Source organism: Antechinus flavipes, chromosome 1 (genome assembly GCF_016432865.1).
Source record: "Antechinus flavipes isolate AdamAnt ecotype Samford, QLD, Australia chromosome 1, AdamAnt_v2, whole genome shotgun sequence".
NCBI classification, from domain to species: Eukaryota; Metazoa; Chordata; class Mammalia; order Dasyuromorphia; family Dasyuridae; genus Antechinus; species Antechinus flavipes.
Window position 1 is genome coordinate 287,046,515 of NC_067398.1, and position 24,903 is coordinate 287,071,417.

The 24,903-nt window shown below is 33.2% G+C and overlaps 1 protein-coding gene across 1 annotated transcript in view; it reads left to right on the plus strand.

Moving 5' to 3' along the window:
- The window catches only part of TMC1 (transmembrane channel like 1), a 134,363-nt gene extending 116,419 nt beyond the window's left edge, over nucleotides 1-17,944 (plus strand). Inside the window, exons 16-20 of the mRNA XM_051972587.1 lie at nucleotides 2,786-3,025; nucleotides 9,963-10,088; nucleotides 13,880-13,958; nucleotides 14,058-14,109; nucleotides 17,859-17,944. Coding sequence (XP_051828547.1) covers nucleotides 2,786-3,025; nucleotides 9,963-10,088; nucleotides 13,880-13,958; nucleotides 14,058-14,109; nucleotides 17,859-17,881 — 520 coding nt within the window. The 3' untranslated portion in view covers nucleotides 17,882-17,944. The remainder of the gene's footprint in view (nucleotides 1-2,785; nucleotides 3,026-9,962; nucleotides 10,089-13,879; nucleotides 13,959-14,057; nucleotides 14,110-17,858) is intronic.
- The last annotated feature ends 6,959 nt before the right edge of the window (nucleotides 17,945-24,903 follow it).

A 24,903-nucleotide genomic window follows, 5' to 3' on the forward strand; every position in this document is an offset into this window, starting at 1 on the left:
CTTTTTGGAAGTATTTTTCAGCATTTATGAAACCAGAAACCATAGGAGGAATTTTGCCTGATCTCAATACTGCCACATATATCAAATATGAAAGTTGTTAAAAATGTAATATTTCACAATCTGACTTTATTACAAGTAATTTTTTGTCTTGATCTTTGATTTCTTAAGTAAAGAGAACTCTCTGTTGGAAACTTGTTTTTCCAAAATAGATTGACAAATCCTCTGTAGCAGTCTTTGTTGCTTCAAGCAAGGTAAAGTGAGTTGCCCATGGTGAAGTGATGAAGTGACTTTCTCATCATCATACAAATATACATAACCAATATGTATTAGAAGCAAGACTTGAATCCACTTCAAAGACCAACTTGCTACTCATCACATCACACTGTTTCTCATGTAATTGTTACAAGTATTTAAACAATAATGCTTTTCATAATAATAGCACTTACAATGTGCCAGGTACTGTGCTCAGCATTTTACAATTATTATCTCATTTAATCCTCATAACAACCTTGGAAGGGAGCTCATCCCCATTTTACATATAAGGATACTGAAACTGGATTGGAACTCAGATCTTCCTGATTCCAAACTACATTTTATCTGCCTAGTTGTACAAAGTTGCCAATTACTACATAAGTTTCTAGTTGATGTATAGATATTGAGTTTTGGACTTAAGATTCAGAAAATTAGTAACTTTTACAAATTACTAGTGTTGGATTCCTCATTTATTAAATGAGGGGCTTAAACTGGAAGATATTCAATTTCTCTCTTGATTCTTACAGTTGATGAGTCACTTTCAGTTACATTATGGGGCATGCATTTTTTTGTCAGAGGTCCAGTGAAATGCTGGATGTTTAATTTTGAATCAGTTTTACATGGAGACATCCACATCAAAATAGATTCAAATAGTTAATTCACACATCATGTTGAATATACTTTGTCGAATGTAAACAGAGATCATAGATTGAGAACTGGCTCAGAAACCACTTTGATCCAACCTATTAATTATATGGTCAAAAAAAATGAAGTCCAAAAATTGAAATTACTTGGCCAAGGTTATATACTGTTAATAAATGTGAGAGGAAAGATTTGAACTCAGGAACTTTGACTTAAAGCTTATATTCTCTTCACTAATTCTTTTCATAAAGCTTTAGCCAAGTGACATTGCATTTGTATAGTGGAAATGATTTTTTTTTAATAATAGAACATTTTAAATTTAAAAATGTAATCAAATGAAGTATTTCATTTGATAATCTAGAATAGTCATTTTTAACTAACAGTACAAATGGTTATAGTTGACTCATTTTATACTGTTTTATATATATATATATATATATATATATATATATATATATATATATTCAATAAAATTTTATTTAACTAAATGATCATAAAACACTTTATGGAATGTACTGCTAATCAATTTTGCTAGAAATGTACTGGTAAACAATTTTGGAAGAACCTTTATCCATTTATCCAGTGTTCAAATATTTAAATCATTTATGATCTGAATAATTGAATCACTATGTACTAGCAGATTGGTTTCTTCTGTTGAATTTTAAAATCATTATGCTATAGTAATTCTAGGAGGAAATGAATATGATCACAAGGATACTGTTCTCTTATCTCTGTTTTCAAAATCCCCTTTTATCAACAGATAATGTAAACTTAAGAAAAGGATGAGAGTGCAGTTTCTTTTAATTTTCTCCATTTATATTTTAAAGGAAAATGAATTTTGGGGGGATACTTTCGATTTCTAAATTGTTAGAAGTAGCAGTTTATTCAAGTTAAAGTGATACCCAAAAAAGTGGCTTGCAAATTCCACATCATGACTGCTTCCTTAATAGGAGGAAAAAGCCAAGAATCTACTTGGGATTGTTTAAGGAGTGACCAACTGTCAAAGGAGAGGGAGTAACCATTAAGTAAGCATTTGGGATATTTCAATTCTCTACTGGATTTCTACTATTTGTGATGATAGACTGATACTTAATGTTAGTCAAGTAATTAAAAAAAAAAAAAAAAAGAAAAATACTGCCCAGTCATATAATTATTTTAAGTCCAGCTCTTACAGAAGGTCTAAATCAACCCACAAAGTCAATTTAGTGTCATTTGTACATCCATATGCTGCATGTCTACCTGTTACCTTCTAAGTTAAGACAACAGATTGGCCCAGACTAGAAATCAGTTTTTGTTGTCTGGAAAGCTGTCAAAGTAGCTGCCTGTTGATTGGTATTATGTACTATCTCTGTACTAATTAATACAAATTTCTTTCCAATGACACTATAGCCAGGCCTCCTTCCCAAAATCATGCACTAATTCCCCAATTCTCTTACAAAAGTACCTGACATTCTTAGATAGAATGTGGGGATTTTTCTATAGAAAGATGGGCAATGAACATGATCAGTGTTTTGAAAAACAGCTGCAATGCCTTTTCGAGCATGGGTGGATTTATGTCCTAGAGGAAAAAAAAATCCTAATGATTATATGGAATGTTGGTTAACTATTTTGATTATAAAACCCTTTCCTAACAGTATATACAAAAATATTTGGGAGGAAATATTTACTAAGACCATAGAATAATATGTACTATATTTGGGTGGAGCCATTACAATATGTACAGAAAAGATAGACAAGGCCAGTTGTTAAATTCATTTAAAATGATTGAAAATGGACATCCAGCTTTCATCTTTCCCAACAAAAGGATGATATAAAATGGGTTCTTGTGGCTTTAATGTGGGAATCAGACTCCAAAATTGAGCCATGTCATGTTTTCTTTGATTGTTTCCAGGATGGGATCATTTTATGCTCCTTGCCTACCAGCTATCAACATACTTCGCCTGCATACGTCCATGTACTTTCAATGCTGGGCTGTGATGTGTTGTAATGTTCCTGAGGCGAGGGTCTTCAAAGCCTCTAAGTCTAATAATTTTTACTTAGCTATGCTTTTGCTCATCCTTTTCTTGTCTACAATGCCAGTGCTGTATATGATTGTCTCCTTCCCACCATCTTTTGACTGTGGCCCATTCAGGTACCTTACTTTTGAAACTCTTTATTCTTACTTATTGTAAAATGAGATTACTGTATATTTACAACTTGTAATGCTACTCTCCTCCCCTCATCATAGAGGCAAAATTGTTTAGAAGGGCTTATAATCAATAAAATTCAGGGGCAGTGAGCTTTAATGCCAAATCTACCTATGGACTTACTAACGGAGACATACTGAACACATTCTTTAAATGCTAGGATATGACTCTCTCCCTGAGAGAAATATGAATGATGGAGAAGAGGCATTTCTAATTCAAGGGGTAACTGAGGCAATTACTGGCATTATAAATTTGGGTAATCATTTGGGGGCACATATTATCCAAATTCTCATGCCATCAGGCAGATTTTTCAGGATCAGCATATTAGGAGTTCCTTCCCTCTATCCCAGAAGTACAGAAAGTACAGGTTATCCCAGAGGTTAACCAATAAAAATCTCATTATCCTTTAGAATAGTACAGCTTTAGTTGTGAGAGATAATAAACAAAAAGTAGGGCCATGCATTTGTGAACAGAAGTAGAAAGTATAAAAATAACATAGAGAAAAAGAGAGAAATAGAGAGACAGACAAAGAGACAGAGAAAAACAGAGACAGACAAAAAGAGACAGAGATGGGAAGAGAGAGAGAGAAGAAGAAGGAAGAAGGAAGAAGGAAGAAGAAGAAGAAGAAGAAGAAGGAGGAGGAGGAGGAGGAGGAGGAGGAGGAGGAAGAGGAGGAGGACGAGGAGGAAGGCGAGAGGGAAAGAGGGAGGGAATTACTGGGATAGGAGAAAAAGAAAGAAGGCATTAGGAACTGGAAGTGGTGCTTCAGTACAGAATGAAGGAAAATAGACATTCATTTTATGAGGCTGAGGTGAGGAATGCATTCAGATGTGAAGTCAGTCATTGCAAAGTCATTTGGATAGAAGACTTGTGCAGTTGTTGGGAAAATGTTACTGAACTCATATTTAGGACTTCATATTTATCTATATTAAATTCATATTATTAGATTTGGCTTTTCATTCTAGCCTGTTGGAATCTTTATGAATCATGAGAGAAGGCAGGAAGAATGATACTGATTTTCCTACATTCTTCCCAGTTGTCAATAGTAAACTTCTGATGTCAGTCTCAGAAGAAAGCATAAATAAGAGTTCCTGCTCAATTTGGGATTGTTTATTGTATTGTCCTCTCCATAACAGTTTCAATAATTGATTCAATGACTGAGTAAATTCTTATTTTGGGGCAGGGTCAGTTAATTCCCCAAAACTCTGATAAGAATGAGGGATACTGCAAAGCAAAGACTGAGTAATGAGAAAGATTGACATTGATTAGCATACATTTGATGGATTGTTCCTTGCTAGTGAATTGGGGCCATCAAATAAATCCTGTCCTACAAAAATGATTGTAGTAGTGTTTGCATCATCTCTTTCCATGGTATCATAATGATTCATATCTGCAAATGGAAACGATGACTTTAATAAGTGCAAAATACTTTCATAAATGTAAAATACCCTCATGAATAACCCAACTAATTGCGTCTCTGTGGACTTGCCATCGCCAAGTAAGTGGGCTGTCATATAATATAGAGTGACATCTGGAGGTTAAAATTGAAATTGTAGCCTTAGACCCACTATTAATAAATTGTGGGATTGTGTAACCCTTTCAGTCAAATAACTTTTTAAAATAACTTCTCTGGTTCTCTTAAGAGAGATGGAACTAACCCAAAGAACTTTTTCTGCATGATGGCATTCCCCAGGAATGAAAAAATCACAGGTTTTAAGAATCAGAGGCCCTGAGTTCAAGAGTTCATTTTGTCACTTACTAACTGGGTACCATTTGATAATTCACTTCATTTCCTTCAGCCTTAGTTTCCTAATTTACTTCAGAGGATTATTAAAGGATAAAATGAGATCATGTGTAAATTTTTTTTCTAAACAATTATATAATGGTCAGATAGTGATACTATAAAATCTCAATTTATTTTAGCAATTGAAAGGTGCCCCTTATATACCCTAGAAAAGGAACTTAGCTATCAACTTGGTAATGCAGTATGCATGCTACAACCATGATTTTGTCTTGGGACTTCTATTCTGTCTCTAATTACTCACTTCCTGAGTTTTTGAGCTTCTATGGATTTACAGAAGATCTCTATGCACAACTCCTAAATCTAAATATACATGTTCAGTTTCTCTCCTGAACTTCCTTCCTCACTCTCTCCTCCCTCCCTTCCTTACTTTTCTTCTTCTTCTTCTTCTTCTTCTTCTTCTTCTTCTTCTTCTTCTTCTTCTTCTTCTTCTTCTTCTTCTTCTTCTTCTTCTTCTTCTTCTTCTTCTTCTTCTTCTTCTTCTTCTTCTTCTTCTTCTTCTTCTTCTTCTTCTTCTTCTTCTTCTTCTTCTTCTTCTTCTTCTTCTTCCTCTTCTTCTTCCTTCTTCTTCTTCTTCTTCTTCTTCTTCTTCTTCTTCTTCTTCTTCTTCTTCTTCTTCTTCTTCTTCTTCTTCTTCTTCTTCTTCTTCTTCTTCTTCTTCTTCTTCTTCTTCTTCTTCTTCTTCTTTTGCTGTTGCTACTTCTGCTGCTTTTGCTGCTGCTGCTTTCTCTCTTTCTATCTCTATCTCTCTCACTCACTCTTTCTTTCCAATTTGACTGTCTTGTGAAGAGTAGTCTCATCTGCTTACTAGGATCCTTTGTTAGATAGACTATTTTTTTTCTTTCAAGTTGATCACTTTGTGTAAGCTAATATTTCTGCATTATTATTAATTTCTTGGTTTTGTGGTTTAGCTTCACAAATTGAAAAAAAGTTAAATTTTTTCCCCAAGAAATATATGGGGAATGGAAAATAGTTTTCAAGGAATAACTATCATTTGCCATTTCTGGAAAACATTGTCTATGGTTTGATAATGTTTAAGAAAGGAATAATGCCCAGGAGGAAGGTGGTTAGAATTCTCCCAAATAGAATAGACTGCCTCTAGATATAGTGGGTTGTTTATTACCAGAAATCTTCAAAAAATGCTGGATGTCTATCAGAAATTCTTGAAAAGTGGCATCATTTTAGAATGGATTGAATTACACGGTTTTTAAGGTATTTTCTAATTCTAACATTCTTTTATTCTTCTGTGATATTGCTAAATTTTCCCAACCTATTTTGTGATAGGCTTGCTTCTTACTAATTAGAACTACCTGTCAGTGAACATAAGTTTAAGGAAGTGAGAGATTTCAATAGAACTGGTAAGATGATGGCTTGTCAGTAGAAATGAAAACTTTCCTTCATTACCCTCTTTCCAGATAGAGTGGCACTATAAATTGGTTACTTTTTGAAAAGTAGACCAATTTGGTAAAGTGAACAGACCCCCTAGTTTAGTCTCTAAAGGCCTGATTTGGGAAAACCTGACCAGAGTAGAAAGGTAACCCAAAAAATTATCCTATCATACTGTTAAAAGATCTAAATGAAACTACAGTCAAATAATGAGTACCCCATTACTTGGTAAACTCTAAGCTAAGTTAAATTGAGGTATGAGGACATAGTTTTTTATAGATGCTTTGGTGGTTGTCCATTATTGGGAGCTTTAAACTTTTTCTTGTGTCAAAGAAACAAAGAAACTAGAACTCTAGGAAAACCTGCATCTCCTAGCAATTCTCCACCATTTTTTAATACAGTATAAAGGGGTAAAATTCTGGGTAGCTAATAATAATGAATTACCATTTATATAGTGCTTTAAGATTTGCAAAACACTTTAGAAGTATCATCTCATCTGATCATCACCCAGGAAAATAAATGTTGTTATCAATCTCTATTTTATAAATGAGGTTAAGGTAGACAGAGGTTATATGACTTGCTAGAGATCACACAGCTAATAAGTGTCTGAATCTAGATTTAAACTCAAATCTTCTTGATTCCATGTTTTGTATTTCATTCATAAACCCAGAGATTATATGATGTTACCCTCATCCTACTCACATATCATACCCTCAGTTTGTGAGAATAATCTAATTATTCTATTTTTTATATATAAGAAAATAAATCTGAGAGAGATTAAGTGACTAGGTTTAGACAGCTACCAGGTATCTCAGGCAGGATTCAAAACTAAACTTTTTAAACTTCAAATTCATTATACTATGCACTATGCCACCTTGCTAGCTCTAAATAAACAAAGGGATAACTTCTGTCATCTTTTTCTGGCTTTTGTCCTATTATAATAGATAGGGCTTCTTTTAACACATTGAATGATTAGAAATAACAGCCATTTTTGAGTAAGAGAAATCCTAACGTGACTAGATTTCTTCCATTTTACCCCATCAATCATATTGTGTGTTTTATTCAAATCAGTGGAAAACACTATTTCCTGGAGAGAAATCTGACTTGTAAGTTTGTTCTGCAATCTCATGGTTAGCAGCCAGGCAAAAGCAAAAAATGGCTCCAAACAGAGTTTCCTGATCTATCTAAAGGCATTATAATTGACAGAGCAATTCTATACCTTTGAAGTATGCAGAATGTTTTTTAGAGTTTGTTTTTGTTTGTTTTAAAACATCAGATAAAGAGACCATTCTATACTTTCATGTTATAAATTCATCAACCCTTGTTATATTTATTTCACATATGAACTAACTAAGGCTCAGAAATGTAAAATGATTTACCAAAGACATGTAACTAGTTAAGTATCAAAGTCAAAATTTGAACCCAAGTCTCCATAACTCCAAATAGAGTCCTCCAGATTATGCCCTTCTCACAAAAACATTGCATTAATATCAACAAAACTGCCCAAGAACAGGGAAAGGAAACATGGCACCCCATAATCTATGATCCTTTTAATCTAATCATGTTTTCTTCTTACTGAGATGAAGTGCCAGATTGCCAACCTTTATTTGAGAAACAAAATATAACAACATCCCTCTCTCCTCTCTCCTCTTCTGCTCCTCTTTTCCTTTCCTCTCCCATTTCCCTCTTTTCCCCTTCCTCTTCTTTAATTCCTTTCCCTCTTCCTTTCTCTTTTCTTATATTCTCTTTCTTCTCTTATAGTCACACACACACACACACACACACACACACACACACACACACACACACACACCTTCAATCTCTCAATGCCCTCCTTTCTGTGCTATAACCATGTTCATGTCTCCCCTATACTGCATAACAAAACCCACCACAATTAAAAGTATAACCTTTTCCTTGAACCTCTCCCCATCAAGCTATAAGTGTATACCTATCTCTTTTTTCTTCCCTGCTAACCCTCTAAAAAGTTATTTTTTCACTCACTGTTTCCATTTCTTCAACATCAAATCATCATCAAGTCACTTCCCAACCACCCTTAGTTTTCTTCTCTTGCATTACTTTCAATTACCTCATACTCATCAAACTGTGAGAGTAAGAAAAGGAAGTTTTTTAAAATTATTTTTCAGTTGTTTACTTACAGCTTTATTGAATAATGATATTAAAATTATTGTCTGATTGAAATTTTAGATTATCAATGGTTTTTATTTTGTTAAATTATTGCTAATGTATATTTCTTTGCTTAAAAAACAAATACAGTGTACTTCTTATATATTCCTTACTTGTTATATCAACAACTAAAAGAGTGGTTTCTCCTACAAAGAAAACAATGTGAAATAGAGAATTTAGCTTTTCCTAGGATATTATTTTATAGAAATTTTAGTGATGATTAGCAAATTACAAATGCCATAAAGCCAAATAAATATTATTTTCCTAGTGTTTCTTAGTATTAGTGTTATTTAATTTAATAATACATTTGCTAAGAACCTAATATGTGCAAGGTACTAGGATGAATAAATACTTGGGAAATTAAGACAAAAGGGAAAACAAAACAAAATTTATAATCCATGACCTCAGAGATCTTACAAAAATAACTTGGTTACAAAGTAAAATATCTTGAAAGAAAAAAAAATAGAGGTCCCATTTAAAATACTTTTAAGACAATTAGAGGGAGCAATCATTTTCAGCTAAAGTTCTCACACTTTTCATAGAGGGTTATTATTCTGTATATTTTAAGAAAAACACTGTTTTGGACTACAGGGTGTTGGGAAATGACTTGATGCTGAAGAGATGGAAATAGTGAATGAAAAAATCACTGTTTTTAGAAGTGTAGTAGGAAAGAAAAAAAGAGATAGATATATACTAATAGCTTGATGGGAGGGGTTCAAGGAAAAGGTTATATCTTTAATTGTAGTGGTGTTTTTATTATGCAATATAGAGGAGACATGAACTTGATTATAGGCACAGAAAGGAGAGCAACTGAGATGCAGAAGGTATGTGTGTGTGTATGTGTGTGTGTGTGTCTGTGTGTGCGCGCGCGCGTGTGTTTGTGTATGTGTGTGTGTATCTGTGAGTATGAGAGAAAGAGAATGAAAGAAAAAAGAAGAGAAGAGGGAAAAGAAGTGAAGAGGAGGAAGGGGGGAAAGAAAAGGAAAAGGGAAAGGAAAGGGAAAGAGGAGCAGAAGAGGAGAGAGAGGGGGAGATGGATATGTTTTGTTTCTCAGATATAGGTTGGCAATCTGGCGCTTCATTTCAATGAGAAGTAAACATGATTAGATTAAAAGGATCATAGATTAGGTGGTACTGTGTTTCCATTCCCTGTTCTTGGGTAGTTTTGTTGGTATTAGTGCAATGTTTTTGTAAAAAGGGCATAATCTGGAAGACTCATTTGCTGTTGTGGACAATGAACTCTATTTGCAGTTATGGAGACTTGGGTCCAAATTTTGATTTTAATGCTTAACTAGCTGTGTATCCTTGGTAAATGACTTTACACCTCTAAGTCGTAGTTAGTTCATACGTGAAATAAATACAACAATGACTAGTGAATATATTTCATAAGGCTGTTGTTAGACTAAGATGACATGATACTTATAAAGGGGGGTTTGCAAATTGTAAAGCCCTTCATAAAAGTTGGCAATTATTCTCTATGTTCTAAACTCTTCTTTCTTATTATTTTTCAGTGGCAAAAACAGAATGTTTGAAGTTATTGGTGAAACTCTGGAGCACGATTTCCCCAGCTGGTTGGCAAAAATCTTACGGCAGCTCTCTAACCCTGGACTCGTCATTGCTGTCATTTTGATCATGGTGTACATAGACTTCTTCTGCTAAAAGAACAAAGCCTTTATAACCCTCTTCTTCTCTCTCATTTTTTTCCAATTTTTCTACTTTCTCTCTAACCCTCAGCTTCCCAAGGGGCTCACTGAAACCAAACCAATTTCAGGATTGATTATTTTGTGGCGAGGATTAAAATTCAGGAGCTTTAATTTTGATACAACTGGATATGATTCAGGCTTCCACATCTCTTTTCACCATTTCAGGACTAAATAATTTGTTACCAACTGGCCAAAATAATAATTAAAACATCCAACAGAAGGGAAGGATATAATGATAAATATAATCAGGGGATTGAATTTCACCCCTCATCTCCTCTCCTTAAACCCAAAAGCAGATGGCATTGAATAAACAAACATGATTATCCTGAATATTAGTACTCTCCTTGGGTATCCTCTAGGCCATTTTTCAATGCTGAGGGTCTTAGAGATCATAAGCATTTCAAGCACTTACATTCAACAGGCCATACATAAATGTTTGCTTATGACAATAAAATCACAGGACTGAAAGAATTCTTGGAAATATCATGTACTGACTGCTTCCCCATGTTTTCAAAAAAGATAACACTTCATTTCCTTTTCCCTTCTCCATTTCTTGAGATATTCACACTTAAAAATAAAAATAAACTATGGATTTGCTAGTACAGTAGAGTGACAGATTTAAAACTAAGGACATGAAGGGGATAAAAGAGAGAAGGACTTCACAAGTCACCTACTCTGGCTGTTCACTGATCAACACTCATTTTTACAACATATCCACCAAACTTTTGACACTTTAATTGTTTCAAACAGGCAAATTATTCAACTTCCTTGAACCTCAGCTGAACCTCAGTTCTCTCATATAAAAAAAATCAGGGAGTTGGACAAGATGGTCTCTATTCTCTATTGAGAATGTAATAACACAGAACTCTATGACCTTATATAAATCATTCATTTTCTAAGGAAAAAATTCTTATAAGGTAACATCAAGAGGGTTTACTATGAACACATGCAGAATCTCTATGCTGAGATAGCATGGAATAATCTGTCATGGGAAAGTTAGTAATACAAATTACTGAAAGCTGTGGATTGTACTAGATGAACTAAATGTACTTTCACACTTAAGATTCTAGGATTTAGTAGATTGGTGTTTAGAGAGTTTGCTATGAACTATTCCCCTAGACTTTTAATATTTATGTTCTTTAGGTAACCAATCTGATGCTAGTTTTGGTAAAGTTTAAGGATGATGTTCTCTGGCTGCCTTTTGGAGTCATGTGGGTGGAATAATGAATAGTGAAGTGAATTTAGGGACAGGAAGACATAAATCCTAATCTTTGCTCAAACACTTACTAGATCTGTGGACCCAAGCAAATCACATCTTCTCAGCTTCAGTTTCCTCACTTCACAGTATTATAGTGAGAAGAAAGTGAAGTAATGTGTAAAGCATTTTGCAAGTCATGAAGTAATAAGTAAATGCTAGTTATTATTCATTTAAGTTAGATTAACAATGAGGGTTATTGCCTTTTGGAGATTTTAAGCTGCCAATCAGTTGAACTGGATGTCCTTGCAGGTATCTCAAATTCAACATATTCAAAATAGAACTCATTGTCTTTCCCCCCTGACGTCACTCTTCTGAACTTTCCTATTTCTAGTAGGTTATAGCCTCAACCTAGGTTCATAATTTTAGTATAGTTCTTGAATCTTCAGTGTCATTCACTGCATCTTATTTTTCCTACTTCCACATCACTTAAATTTATCCTCTTATTTCCATCCCTACAACTACTGACCTAAATCATCCTTCATCTTATATCTTTTATAGATTTCTAATTGATCTCTCTATCTCAGATTTCTCCCCCTTCCAATCTATTCTCTAAATTGGAGTTATCAAACATGGAGCAACACTATAAAATGCCCCAACTATACTAAAATGCAGTTGGGAAATATTTAACAAAATTATCAAAAATACAATAAGATATAGATAATATTAATATGTGTTCACTGATTATGTCATTAATAGGAATCCTTATATATGGTTTAGTGCCTCCCTTTCTATTTAGGTTTGATATCATTGCCAAAATGATTTTCCTAACATGTAGATCTATGTCACTCTTCTATTCAATTCCATTGATTCCTCATTATCTCTATTCTAGATTTCTCTGTTTAGCATTAAAATCCCTCTCCAACTAGTTCTCACCTATATTTCCATTCTTATTACATAATACTCCCTTTCCATTTTAGCAAAATTGACTTTCTTGTTGTTCCTCAGACATTACTCTCTTTCTCCCATTTTTGCACCTCTGGTATGATAGTTACCTAAATACCTAAAATATATCCCTTTCCTATCTCTACTTCTTGGAATCATTTTGTTGTTCTCCTTCTCCCCTCTACCTTCTCTTGGCTCAGCTAAAGACCTGCTTTCTACATTCAACCTTTTTTTATTCCTACCAAGTCTTCTACTCCAAATAATTATACATTTTTTGTGTATATAGTACATATGTATGTCTGTTGTTCCCCCCTTCCTTAATATGTAATAGTAGACTTCTTGAATGCAGGAATTATTTCACTTCTGTCTTGGTAGTCCCTGTGGCTAACACATATATATTAGGCATTCAATGAATATCATTGATTATTTGACTAACTTTTTGTTGAATCTTATTTGTTTATTGTGTTGATTAGCAGAAAAAGTTAATGAGATAAATTCTAGAATGATTCAATGATTTGCACAAGAACATCCTACTAGTTAGTAGGAGACAAGACTTTATATTTTGATCACCCAGGAGAGCACAACTAGTGATTAAAGTGATAATAGAAGGTGATTTCCAAGTCCACCAGTTTGTCTTACTGAATAGACTCTATAATAAAATCATCCATCTTACAGCAATGATTGACAGGCTTTGTGAATGATTTCAAATTCCCACATTATTTGGAGTAATACCAGTTTAGACTGAGCCAAATCATCTGAGTTATTGCTTTACTAGGGCCAGATGGCACATAAAAGTTTTAATCTAGGATGGTTGTGAGTAGAAGAACTGTATTCCATCTCCAGTTATTAGCAGCAAAGAATAATGTTGTATGCATATTATCTATCTGCAAATCTATATATTAGAAGATAGGAACATTTTTCTTTTTTGTAGATTCGCTTGACTGTTATGTGGGGTACTGACCAATTCTGGGTATCTGAAAAGGTCTTTAGAACCTAAGTTTGCTTTTTTAAAAAATTAAGTACTTATTTTCAAAAATAAATATGAGTAAATTATGTGAAACATCTGTGTTAATGAAAAATATAATTAATGAATTGTGTCGATAAAAGACATTAATTAAAACTGATTTTTTTTAAGTTGGCAAGTACCAACACCTGTAACATTTTCATCCTTTTTTTGAAATGTTACATAAATGAATTATCAAAAATTAGTGATTTTTAATATTTATAACAAATGAGAGAATGAAATAGAAATTCCAGAATCCAAAATAACATAAAAATAGCATTTATATAGTACTTCAAGATTTGCAAAGTGCTTTATAAATATTATTTAATTTTATCTTCACAACAATCCAGGAAAGGGGTGCTATTTTATAAATGAAGAAATAAATGGGGAGATGTCATGAAGTCCCAAACATGGGAAGACTGATTCTAGTTGAGCTCTGCCATAATTTCTGTGAGCTTAAACAAGAAATACAATATTTCTTGGACCTAAGTATCCTCTTTATTGTAAAATTCTATGATTCAAATAATAGCTTTAAAAATTGAGAGAGGAAACATAAATTATCTCATTTTCCTTTCCTTTTAGCTTGACTATCTATTACCTCAATGCTGCCAGTAAGGTGCAGAAACTTGGAAACTTAGAATTAAAGAAGAAGATGAAGATGGTAAGATATCATTCACTGAATGAAAATAGTGTCTTATTATTTTCAAATCATAGAAAAAACTAAGATACTGAAATTTTGCTTCTCATTTTCTTTGCATAGCAAGCGGAGGAGAACAAAATGAGAAACAAAAAAATGGCAGCTGCAAGAGCAGGTTAGAAATAATTTTGTGACAATGTATTTTGTAAGTAAGATTTTTCCTCTTCTTTGCAAGAGTCATTTGGTAGAATATATGGAACAAAGTGATGGTAGTGGTAGTAATGGCATTAGTGTCCAGGAAGATATGCTTATATAGCAATGCTAGGAATGCTAATAATCAGAAGACAAGAAAAAAATTAAAAGAATACAAATAGGCAAAGAAGAAACAAAATCATGTCACTTTTTACTAATGACATGATGGTTGATTTGGAAAATCTTAGAGAATAAGCAAAGAAATCCCACCCAAAAAATGTAATTTATAGCAATAGCAAAATTCAAACAAAAATGATAAGGAAATCCTATTCAAAATAACTAAAAATGTAAAAAATTTCTGAAAGTCAGTCTACAAAGCTACTCATATAAATTTATATAAATGCAACTATCAATTATTCTTAAAGAAATATCTAAATATCTGGAGGGATAAGTAATGTCTACATCTAGATTTTTTATAGAAAAAAATCATAACAGTATCTAAATTTAATTATAGATTTAATAAGCACAGATTAGTGCTCCAACAATCAAACTATTTTATGGAAATAAATAAAATAATAGCAGAAATATTTAAAATCTCAAAGGAAAAGATTTTTTTAAGTTGGAATTAAGTATTATATCATAAAAAAGTGGTTATCAAACTTAGTACTCATTAAAAATAGAAAAGTAAAAATTTAGAATAAATTAGTTAAGATAGAATCAGAAATAAATAAAAATTAGTAATCTAAATAAGCTCAAGAATATAAGCTACATAAACTCCTTATCGGTCAAAAAATGGTTTGATAACTGAAAAGCATAATGATAGAACTGGGTTTAGAATATGTTTCACCATATGCTAGAATTAGTTCAAAATTGAAGTGAATATTAAAAGCCGTTTTAGAGCTATGCTTGGAGGAAGAATCCTTAAGTGAATATGAGCTAGAAGTAATCACAAAAGATAAAACAGAAAACTTTCCTTCAAATTGAAAAGCAAAGTTAATGCAGTTAGGGTAAGAAGGAAAATAGAGAGCTGAAAAAAAATCTTTATATTAAATATGTCTGATAATAGCCTGATTTTCATTACATAGACAACTAACATAAACCTATAAAATAAAAAATCATTTTCTGATAGATGAATGTTCAGAGAAAACAAACAATTCCCAAAAGGAGAAATGCAAACTAGTAACAACTTTATGAAACATTGCTCTAAAATGCTGAAAAAAGTAAAAAGCAATACAAAATTAAAAGAAACATGAGGTTTTACAAGACACTCACAATTTGACAAAGATGACAAAAAAATTGGCAATGTTGAAGGGCTTGCAAAAAGACAAGCACATTGTTAGTAATGCTATGAATTCTACCAACCATTCTGGAAAGCAATTTAGAATTATGGCAAGTGATTAAACTGTCCATATTTTTTTACCTAGATATCATACGGATGTAACAGCTCCAGTTCTATTATCTTTTGCCAAATTCCACCTCTCATATTCTTCTGTCCTTCTTATTCTGAAGTCTATCTTTTACCAAGAACTATAACTGGGTGCAAAGACCAAGATTTTATCCATTTTAGGTGGCAGGGAGGTATTTAAAAGTTACTATTAGAATTTACATAAGTTTAACACCTAGTTGGCAAGAATATTTAGTAAAAATAAGAGGCCACAAACTGGCACAAGCTGCTTCTCTCATGTAATCTACTCCAAGCCAACTCCTCTATAATGCCCAAGGTGCTATATTTTGGTGTTTATGCCCAAAGTAGCCAGTGTCTCCAGGCTTCTATGCTTCATGCTACTCCCTAACCAGACGTGTAATGGAAAGTAGATTTGAGAGTGCTTTTTATTTTGGTTATGCCCTCCTCCTTCAAACACCTTCCCCCATTAATGCACAGTATTCAGAAAAATGTAGTACAATAAACTAAATGAAGATGATAATTTTAAAAATATATTTGTTAATCTTCTGTCTTTCATCATCTATATTTCCAAATATATCCCTTCCTTCTCTCTGTCCCAGAGAGCCATATTTTAAAACAAAAAAGGGGGGAAATGGTTTACTAAAATTAATCAATATATTAACTATATTTTATTATAATTTTTTTTCTGGAACCATAATCCAGACACTTGCAAAACAAAATTGGGGAAATGGACAAGTTTCCAGTTTCTTTTTTGGAGCCATTTTAATCTCACAATGATTAGTTTTGATTGTTTAGTTACTTTTGTCTTTGCAAATAACGAAGTCCAAATCATTGTGTTTATTATTTTCTTGTTTGTTTAATTTTTCTTTGCATCAATTCATATAATTCTTTCTATTTCCATTATATTATTTCTTATATCATTCTAACCTATATCATTGTTATTTTTAATCCACTCCTCAATCAATATGCATTTAGGGAGTTGAATTAGTCAGCTTGTGAGGTCGCTTCCAGGTGAAGAACTGTGGTTCTTTGATCTTACTTTTGTTTCAAATATTTTGCAACTAGGAAAAAAAAGTTCTGATATAACTATTTTGGTACAAATAGTTTTTTTTTTTTAATCCTTGACATCCTGTGGATAAATGTTTACGAGAGGATTTTTCCAAACAAATGGAAATTTAAGTCACTGTCTTCTCATAATTTCAAATTGCTTAGCATAATTGTTGGACCAATTCACATAGTTCCACTCCCATAGTATACCTGTGTTTAAGAAGTGTTGGGACTCACATGAGAAAATGGACATAAAACATTTTACACATCTTAAAGAGTTATATAAATAATAGTTATTTTCATTAGTATCATTAACTTACAATCACCAGGAATCCAATTTAGTGATATGATTTTATACTTTGAGTATCCTATGAATACTCAATATGTATAGAGCAATAGAGGGGTATGCTAGTAAATGTTATAACTGGAATGGAAAGTATTATACACACCTACACTTTTAACTTTTATTTGCATTATTAAAACTTTCTTAAGTCTATACAATCAACAAAACAATAAACCAGACCTAGTTTATAGAGATTTCTGATTTCTGAAATATAAATAAATGCTCATACAGAAATTTAACAATGGATTCTACCACTCAGGTTAAAGCTGGGTCTAGCACATTCCATTTGTGTGTTTCTACAATTCTTCCAACACTTACTGTTTCCATCTTTGTCACCTTCCTGGATAAGAGGAGAAACCTCAGTCATATTGATCAAATATTTCTCTCATTACTAGTAATCTGGAGTAATCTTTTACACAAACCTTAATAGTCAATCCTTATTTGATACTTACAATGACTTTGGGTCCATAGGTGTAATTATCACCACTTTATAGATAAGGGAAAATGAAACTGAGGGGTTAAGACCATCCCAAGATCACAAGATCTAAAGTAGGTTTCATAGTAAAGGATAGACTCTAAACCTAGGATTTTCTGGTCACTATTCCATATTGCTCTCAGATCCTTTCTATTCCTAAGTCATGTGATCTTTTGGAATTTCATTTAAGTTATCACCAAAGAAATCACTATTACATTTTAAAATGCTAGAATTATTAGAAAAGAGTAAATGTTTAAAATAAAGTTGGTTTGCCTAGCCTCTCTACAGAGTTGCTATGAGATATGAAAATGCTCTGACTGAAAAATTGTTATGTAAATGTCATATTACAGTATGTCAAATGTTGTTAAAATATAGATTTCAATGAAACATTGCATTAGAAACATTTATTAATTACATAGAAAATTAAATTTTTATTTTCTTTTTTTCACGAGTTTATTTTAGCAGCTGCAGCAGGTGGCCAGTAACCTTAACAGACAGCTCTGGGACACAGGAATACATCCTAAACTTGGAAAGGAAGAATAATAAATTGGATGTCCAAAGAACTTCCATGTTGTTATTTAAAATCTTTTTCCTTGTTTCTATTGTTCTTCAAGGTCAAACACATTTCAAATTATTTTTCAGATATAAAGACTTCCAGTTGATTCTGTACCAATGATTAATTACAACAGACCTAATTTCTTCTCTTTAAGACCTCTTTCATCAGTTCTTTAGGAACATGAGAGCCTGAGAAGGGATGAACAAAAAAATCTCAGTACATTGACTCAATGATTAGCCTAAGAGTTGTGTTAAATATGGAGCCATATAAAATGGCCTTTTTTATATTCTTTCTAAAATAAGTTTGCTCTCAGAAATTTTTACAGTTGCAATCTGAGCAGAGATATGTCACCTTTTTCCTTCTTGGGATAAGTGTTACATATAATAACTAAAGTTTGTAGCTGATTTATTCACTAGCTGACCAGTTCAAATGAAAAAAAAAAAATCTCTATTGTCAAGCTTCTGACTTTTGATGTCAAAAGAGGAGGAGTCAGTTTAGCAACACTTTTTAAGTGTGTCTTTCATGTAGAGCTTAGAAAAGCAGCTCTTTTTTAAGAAAAAAAAAAAAGCTCATTCATATTACCCAAGATTTAATTGATACTACAGATGATTCATTTGACTATTAATAGGAAATAATGAAAATATCCCCCAAGTTAATATATTTTTCAACATATAGGTATAAAAATATTTTGTAATGAATGAGAAAGCATCCTTTGGAGGCACAATAATTAGGTTATGGGTGTATTTCATCATTTTATATATATATATATATATATATATATATATATATATAGTGAGGCAATTGGGGTTAAATGACTTGCCCAGGGTCCCACAGCTTGGAAGTGTTAAGTGTCTGAGGTCAGATTTGAACTCAGGTCCTTCTGACTTAAGGGCTGGTGCTCTATCCACTACACCACCTAACTGCCCCATCATTATAATTTATTTACAAAAGTAATTTACTTTGAATAATTGATTCTTAAGGCCCTTTGTCAATAGGTCTTTCTATGCTTCTGTATTTTTATCTTTCTGTACTCTCCAAGACAGAAAATATGCTTCAGCTAAACCAACTTGCTGACTACTCCTTATAAATAATTTATACACTACTATCCCTGCATGCTTGCATATGCTGTTCCTAATTATTCCTGCCAAGTCATGGATTTACAACCTCCTTTATTATCCATCTCAAAAGTTATATTCTCCAGGAAAGCTGTTCAGAGTAACCCCAGTTCATTCTGATCTATTGCCTTATCTTTTATCTTTCAATAATACATCTTCAATTTGTAGTATATTATTTGCAATTATTGACATGTTTTTTGCATCTCAAATGTTCTCCTTTGGGTATGATTTACTCTTCTGAAATAGATGTAAGCTCCTTAAGAGCAGGGATCATATCTTCTAACTTTTATATTCCTCAAAGGTACCCAATTCAGTATTGTACACACAGTAGGTGCTTAATAAATACTTGTTAACTAATTAAATAGGATCCTTTATACTTATTGCTACATTTTAGAATGAAGAATTTGTTCTATATATGTGCTATATAGATGAAAATGTCATCATGGTATAAAAGAATTCATCCAATAATACAAATGATCTATGGGCCACTATTGCACTTCCTCTGACTTTTGTAGAATAAATGGCATGAGATCATAAGAAAACTGCTTTGTGACCTCATAGTAATAGTAGGCATGGTGCCACTTGTGCATTATCTACTTTATAAGGATGGTGAGTGAGGATGAGAAAATGTATATCAAATTTTATGACCTTTAAAAATGAAAAGTCATATAAATACAGGTGAATACATATGCAAGTGCTATTTATTTTGGGAAGGTAAACTCAGAAGAAAATATATAAATAATGAGCTGAATTTGATCATTACCTAAGCTGCTTCTTGGTTTTAAGTTAGGCAACCTTAGATATATAAACTTTTTATGCACTTAATAGTAAATGGTTGCTGAATAGAAGTGAGAAAGTGAATGATATCTGGAGTTTTTCAAATTGTATTTGAATCTTGGATTTAACACTTAACTTCCTATGTAACCTTAGGCAAATCACTTTCCTTCTCTGGATTTCAAATTTCTCATCTCATCATAAAATGGAGGAGGGTGACGGGAAGAAGACTCTGAATGTTTCTGCAAGTACTAGATCTAAGCTCCTATGAAGTTTATTTAGAGATGAAAGTCAGATTAGAGATAATCTAGTTTCCTTTTTTTCTTTTCCTTTTTGTTTTCTTCTTTTCCCCCCTTATTTCCTTCCTCTTTTCTTTCTTTTTTTTTTTAACTTCCTCTTTCTATTTGTATTCTTTCTCTCTATCTCTGTATCTCTGATTTTCTGTCTCTTCAAATTAGGAAATAGATTTAGAAATTTTAAATGATTAATACTGAAGTCACATTGATAGTGAGAAACAGATCAAGGTGAGCACAACCATGTCTTTGGATATCAAATCTTCTTTCCCACATATAATTCTTTAAAAATGTCTGGGAGTCTAAAGGAATAATTTCCAGTGATGCCTAATTTTTAAACTATCGAATATACTGATTCAAAGAAGGATTTGAAAAATATTGTCCTAGATATTTCCAATTGTGAAAGTCAAATGAAAAGAATAGACGCTACCAAGAACAATCTCAAAAAGGAATTCTAATGAAGTTGAACTTTGTTAGTTAACCTTAAATATCTGGAAAAGCTTTACAAATGCAATCGAATAACATTAGAAAAGTAATTAACTTCCTAAAGAATCTCTCTCAATCATCTATTCTTTGAGTAAAAACAAAAGAAATGAAATATACTCAGCCTGGAATCTCATAAAAATTGTGTATATCACCAGTAGTTTCAGTTGAGTTATTCTGAGGCAGAATCACCAGCAGTTTTACTATCTTGATTCTCAAAATAGTATGTGACATTATAAGGGGAAAAAGGGAGTCTTTTGAAAATTTTACATTTAGGAATGACAACAATCCAGTAACAACCATATTGAGGATACTTTGTTTTTTATACTGATCTTAAATCATTAAATTGTTTTTAATATTTATCTTTAGGAAAGTGTGCAATTTTAAACATTACTGTATTCAAAAATCAAAGAAATTCATCTGGTTTAATGAAAAGGCTTTGCACTGGAAGCCAGGAAGTTGGGGTCAGAACATTGAGAGTGGGAACAGCCTTCTGGTTCTGACAGCGTGGTGGGAGACACTGGACATACTGATAGGAGCCAGGAAGTCTGAATTCCCCCTTATCTTGAGTCTCACATTAACAATTTATAACCTTAGAGCAAGTGACCTTCATTCTTAATGAACTGTGGCGAGGGGGAGGGAGGGGGTTGCAACTAAGGGAATTGAGGCAGAACAGTTAAGGAAACTGAGGCAGAACAATTTAGGAAAACTGAGGCAGAATCAATTAGGGAAACTGAGTCCTATGTGAAGCAAATAAACCAAAATAAAACTAGAAAAGAAAAAAATGCAAGGACAAGTCTCTCCCTGATAATCCCAGAGTTAACAGCAGTACAAAGGCTCCCTGTTGTAGCATGTCAGGTCTTCTGTAGTTGGGGCACCATCTCAGCCAGAGAATCCAGTTTGAGATGGACAGTTTACTGTGAGTTTAGGTGGTCTGCAGTCATTTGTGCACTTAATTCAGTCTCTGTTTACAGAGCAGCAGGGCTCAAGGGTTCAAGGCCCATTCAGAGGGGCAACCTGCTCTATCGGGAGAAGGGTGAGGCTTGGAGTAGCTTCACCTGTCCCTGCCTAGAGGAACAGACAGGGCTGCAGAAAGGATCAGATTGCAGAGCAGATTATGCACAGTTAGACCATCAAGGCAGGCAAACCCCCAACTTTTAGATGCCTGATATCAAACTACAAGGTCCTTTGAGATTGCTGAAATACTAATTAATGAACTGGGGTTACAGGACTGGAAAAACAGATCAGAGAGACTGCCAATCCCAAGACAGGTGTCTGATTTCTGGTTGTTTCTAAAAAAAAAATAATAATAATAATAATCCCAAGAATTTAGTCTGCCAGGGCAATTCTGACAGAATAAGGGATTCCTAGTCTTTCAGATATTTTTAGAAAAATATACCATTTTCCCCAATGTTCTATCTCATCCTCCCTTTTTTTTTTCATGGAAAGGAATTATCAAATGACCATTCCACATACAAATACCACGAGTGAATCAAAATCCCTATACATAACAGACTAGTAGAGTAGCATTTCCTAAAAATCCCACAAACATAACAGCAACCGTTACATAGTTTTAACAAATCTCATCTCAAATCTTAAATACACAATAATTGATGACCCAGTCAAGATTTAACAGTCAGTCATCAACCATTCACACAGTCCCCCAGATTAGTCCATCAGGTATGAGGGGACAAAGCTTCTCAGTTAAAACTGCATCCTGACAAAGATGGCCGGTGGCTCTCAGTCCATGCAGAGGGTGGGTGTGCCATGATGACAATCAATGCTGATCAAGATCCCAGAAGCAAGTCAATATCCATGAAGTGAGATCCACAAATCTCACAAATAAAAGTTAGAACAGTCTGAGATAAAAAGACTGGTCCATAAGACTGCTGAAAAATGTGAAGAGCCACAGCTTCCTATGTGAAGAGATGACTGCTTTATAGTCTCAAGTCTTAACAGCAGTTAGGTCTCACAGACCATTGTCAATTGTCCTCTTATCATTTAGAAACCTTAAGAAAAACAAAACACAAATATCCAATAATAGACAGATGACCAGGCTAAATACTTATTTGCCTAAGCATTTAGGATACAATGATTACATATAATCAGACTGAAAACAGCAAGGTATGACATAATTAAATTGCATTAACAAACCCTAGAAATCAGTTATGGGAGGAAAAATTGCAAGAACTTAACTATTGCATAACATAAGCAGTCAAAATTCAACCTTCAGCACATACAGGATAAAATAGTTTTAACCCAGTTTTATTCCAATAAATTGTCCCACTATCTGTCAGAGAGTGGAACTTTAAAATTCCCATAAAGCATTAACTAATTAACTATAAGCCCAATAAATTTTATCTCCAATAACAGGTTCCATTAATTAAATTTCTGGTAAATCCTAAACAAATATTTACCATAACCTTACAGTGATAACAATAAGAAATTTGTCCTAACAAGTTCACAACTTAAACAATTATCCAAATAGATGTTTCATAAGTGAACATTATACATACAAATCAATTTGCTTTTAAAATACCCAATACACAGAAAATATCACAAATCGCATATTGTCCATAACAGAAACATTTTCAAAAGGACAAAGAAAACTATTATTTTCAGAGGCCTTTTAAATAACCTTAGGATGACCTAATACAATCAATTTAAAACTTATACAGAATGACCAAATACCACATAAGAGAATCTAAAAGATTCTTTAAACTTTTAGAAATAATCCTACCAAAGAATGGATCACATTTATGACCATATTCCTCAAACAAGAAAACCATTATGTATCAAGAAATAATTATTCAGTCAATTAACCTAAAAGTAAGTCTGTCCCTTTAAATCAGTTTGCTGAACCAGCAGTAACTTGCTTTAAAAAAAAAAAAAACACTTAGAGGGGTAAGGGGAGGAAAGGATTGCAAGTGGCCACCCTTCTGCCACTCCTGCACTCCTGGACAAAAATTTCCTCAGGTTCCCCACTCAATTTCTTACTCGGGAATCCTTCTCAAGATTTAGCTCATCAATTTATTTACTTTCTCCCAATATCAAGTTTCTTCCCAAATCCATCAGTTTCCCAATATTCTCTTTCTCTTATGCTACATACTTACACCGTCTCCAACAACTTTAACTAGCTAAAGTAGCAGAAAGCTGGTGGGTGAAGACAAAGGACCCTCTCCCTATTTCTCTCTCCCCTACCTCTTCTTCCTGCTGCCAAAAACCTTTCTCTTACTTCCTAAAATCATGCAAACCTTTAATTGTTCCTACAAACCAATCCTTCATAAATCATCTGCGTTCTTCTTTCCAGTTCTCTTCAAAACTTTAAAGATTCACAATATAGTGAATAGCTAGATAACTCCATAAAGCATAACTTACAATATTAACATTTAAACTGAATCAAATCAAACTTCTTCTTCTTCCTTTTTTTTTCTTGCCTGAGTGTTTGCCTGACCACAATTAGCATCTCTCTTATCTGTCCAAGCAGAGCTTGAATTGTATTGTCCTTTCTCTTCCTCTTTAACTAAATCAGGCTGCTTTTTTTTTCTTTAATAATAAAGGTATCAATATGCAAAGGCAATAGCAAAATTATATTTCCCATAATTTCAGAATCATCCCAATATTCATTATATCCCTATATCCCTAATCATTTTTTTTCTTCCTGAGTTTCAATCAGATAGGGTTTTATTGCCCTCTACTCTAGCAGGCTCTGAAAACTGCTTTAAGGTGGAAAAAACTTTCCTGTCAGTTTAAAATGGCCATGTCCCATTTACTTACAAATTAGTACAACAGGTTAAAAAGTTTAAAATCACAAACAAATTTTCAAATAACCAATTCCTAAATTTCTTAATCATTGTTCTTAAAACTTAATAGAGCTCTTAAATTAACAAAACAGACAAATCACACAGAACACATACAACTAGAAGAGTGCCCCAAAAAGGCACTCAGAATCAGATCAGACCAGATGTGTCCAGATTTAGACACCCATGACCATCACACAGCATCCTGTGGAGGTCAGCAAGGGGGCTTAGCGCTGCATCCAGCTTACCCCATTTGCAATAGATACAGTACTCACTAGACCAGACAGATGGCTGCAGGATAGTTAGGCAGCTGATGGAGTCCCTTAAAATCTTATTAACCAGAACTAGTTTTTAGGATGCTTTTTAGGATGCTCTGTGCCAATTTTGAACCGAATTCAAAAATTTGGATCTCACTCTTCTGGTCCGCAGAAAGAGATTTCAGTAAACTGGGGCCGAGGACATCTCTTGGTGGCCACTCCCTAAGAT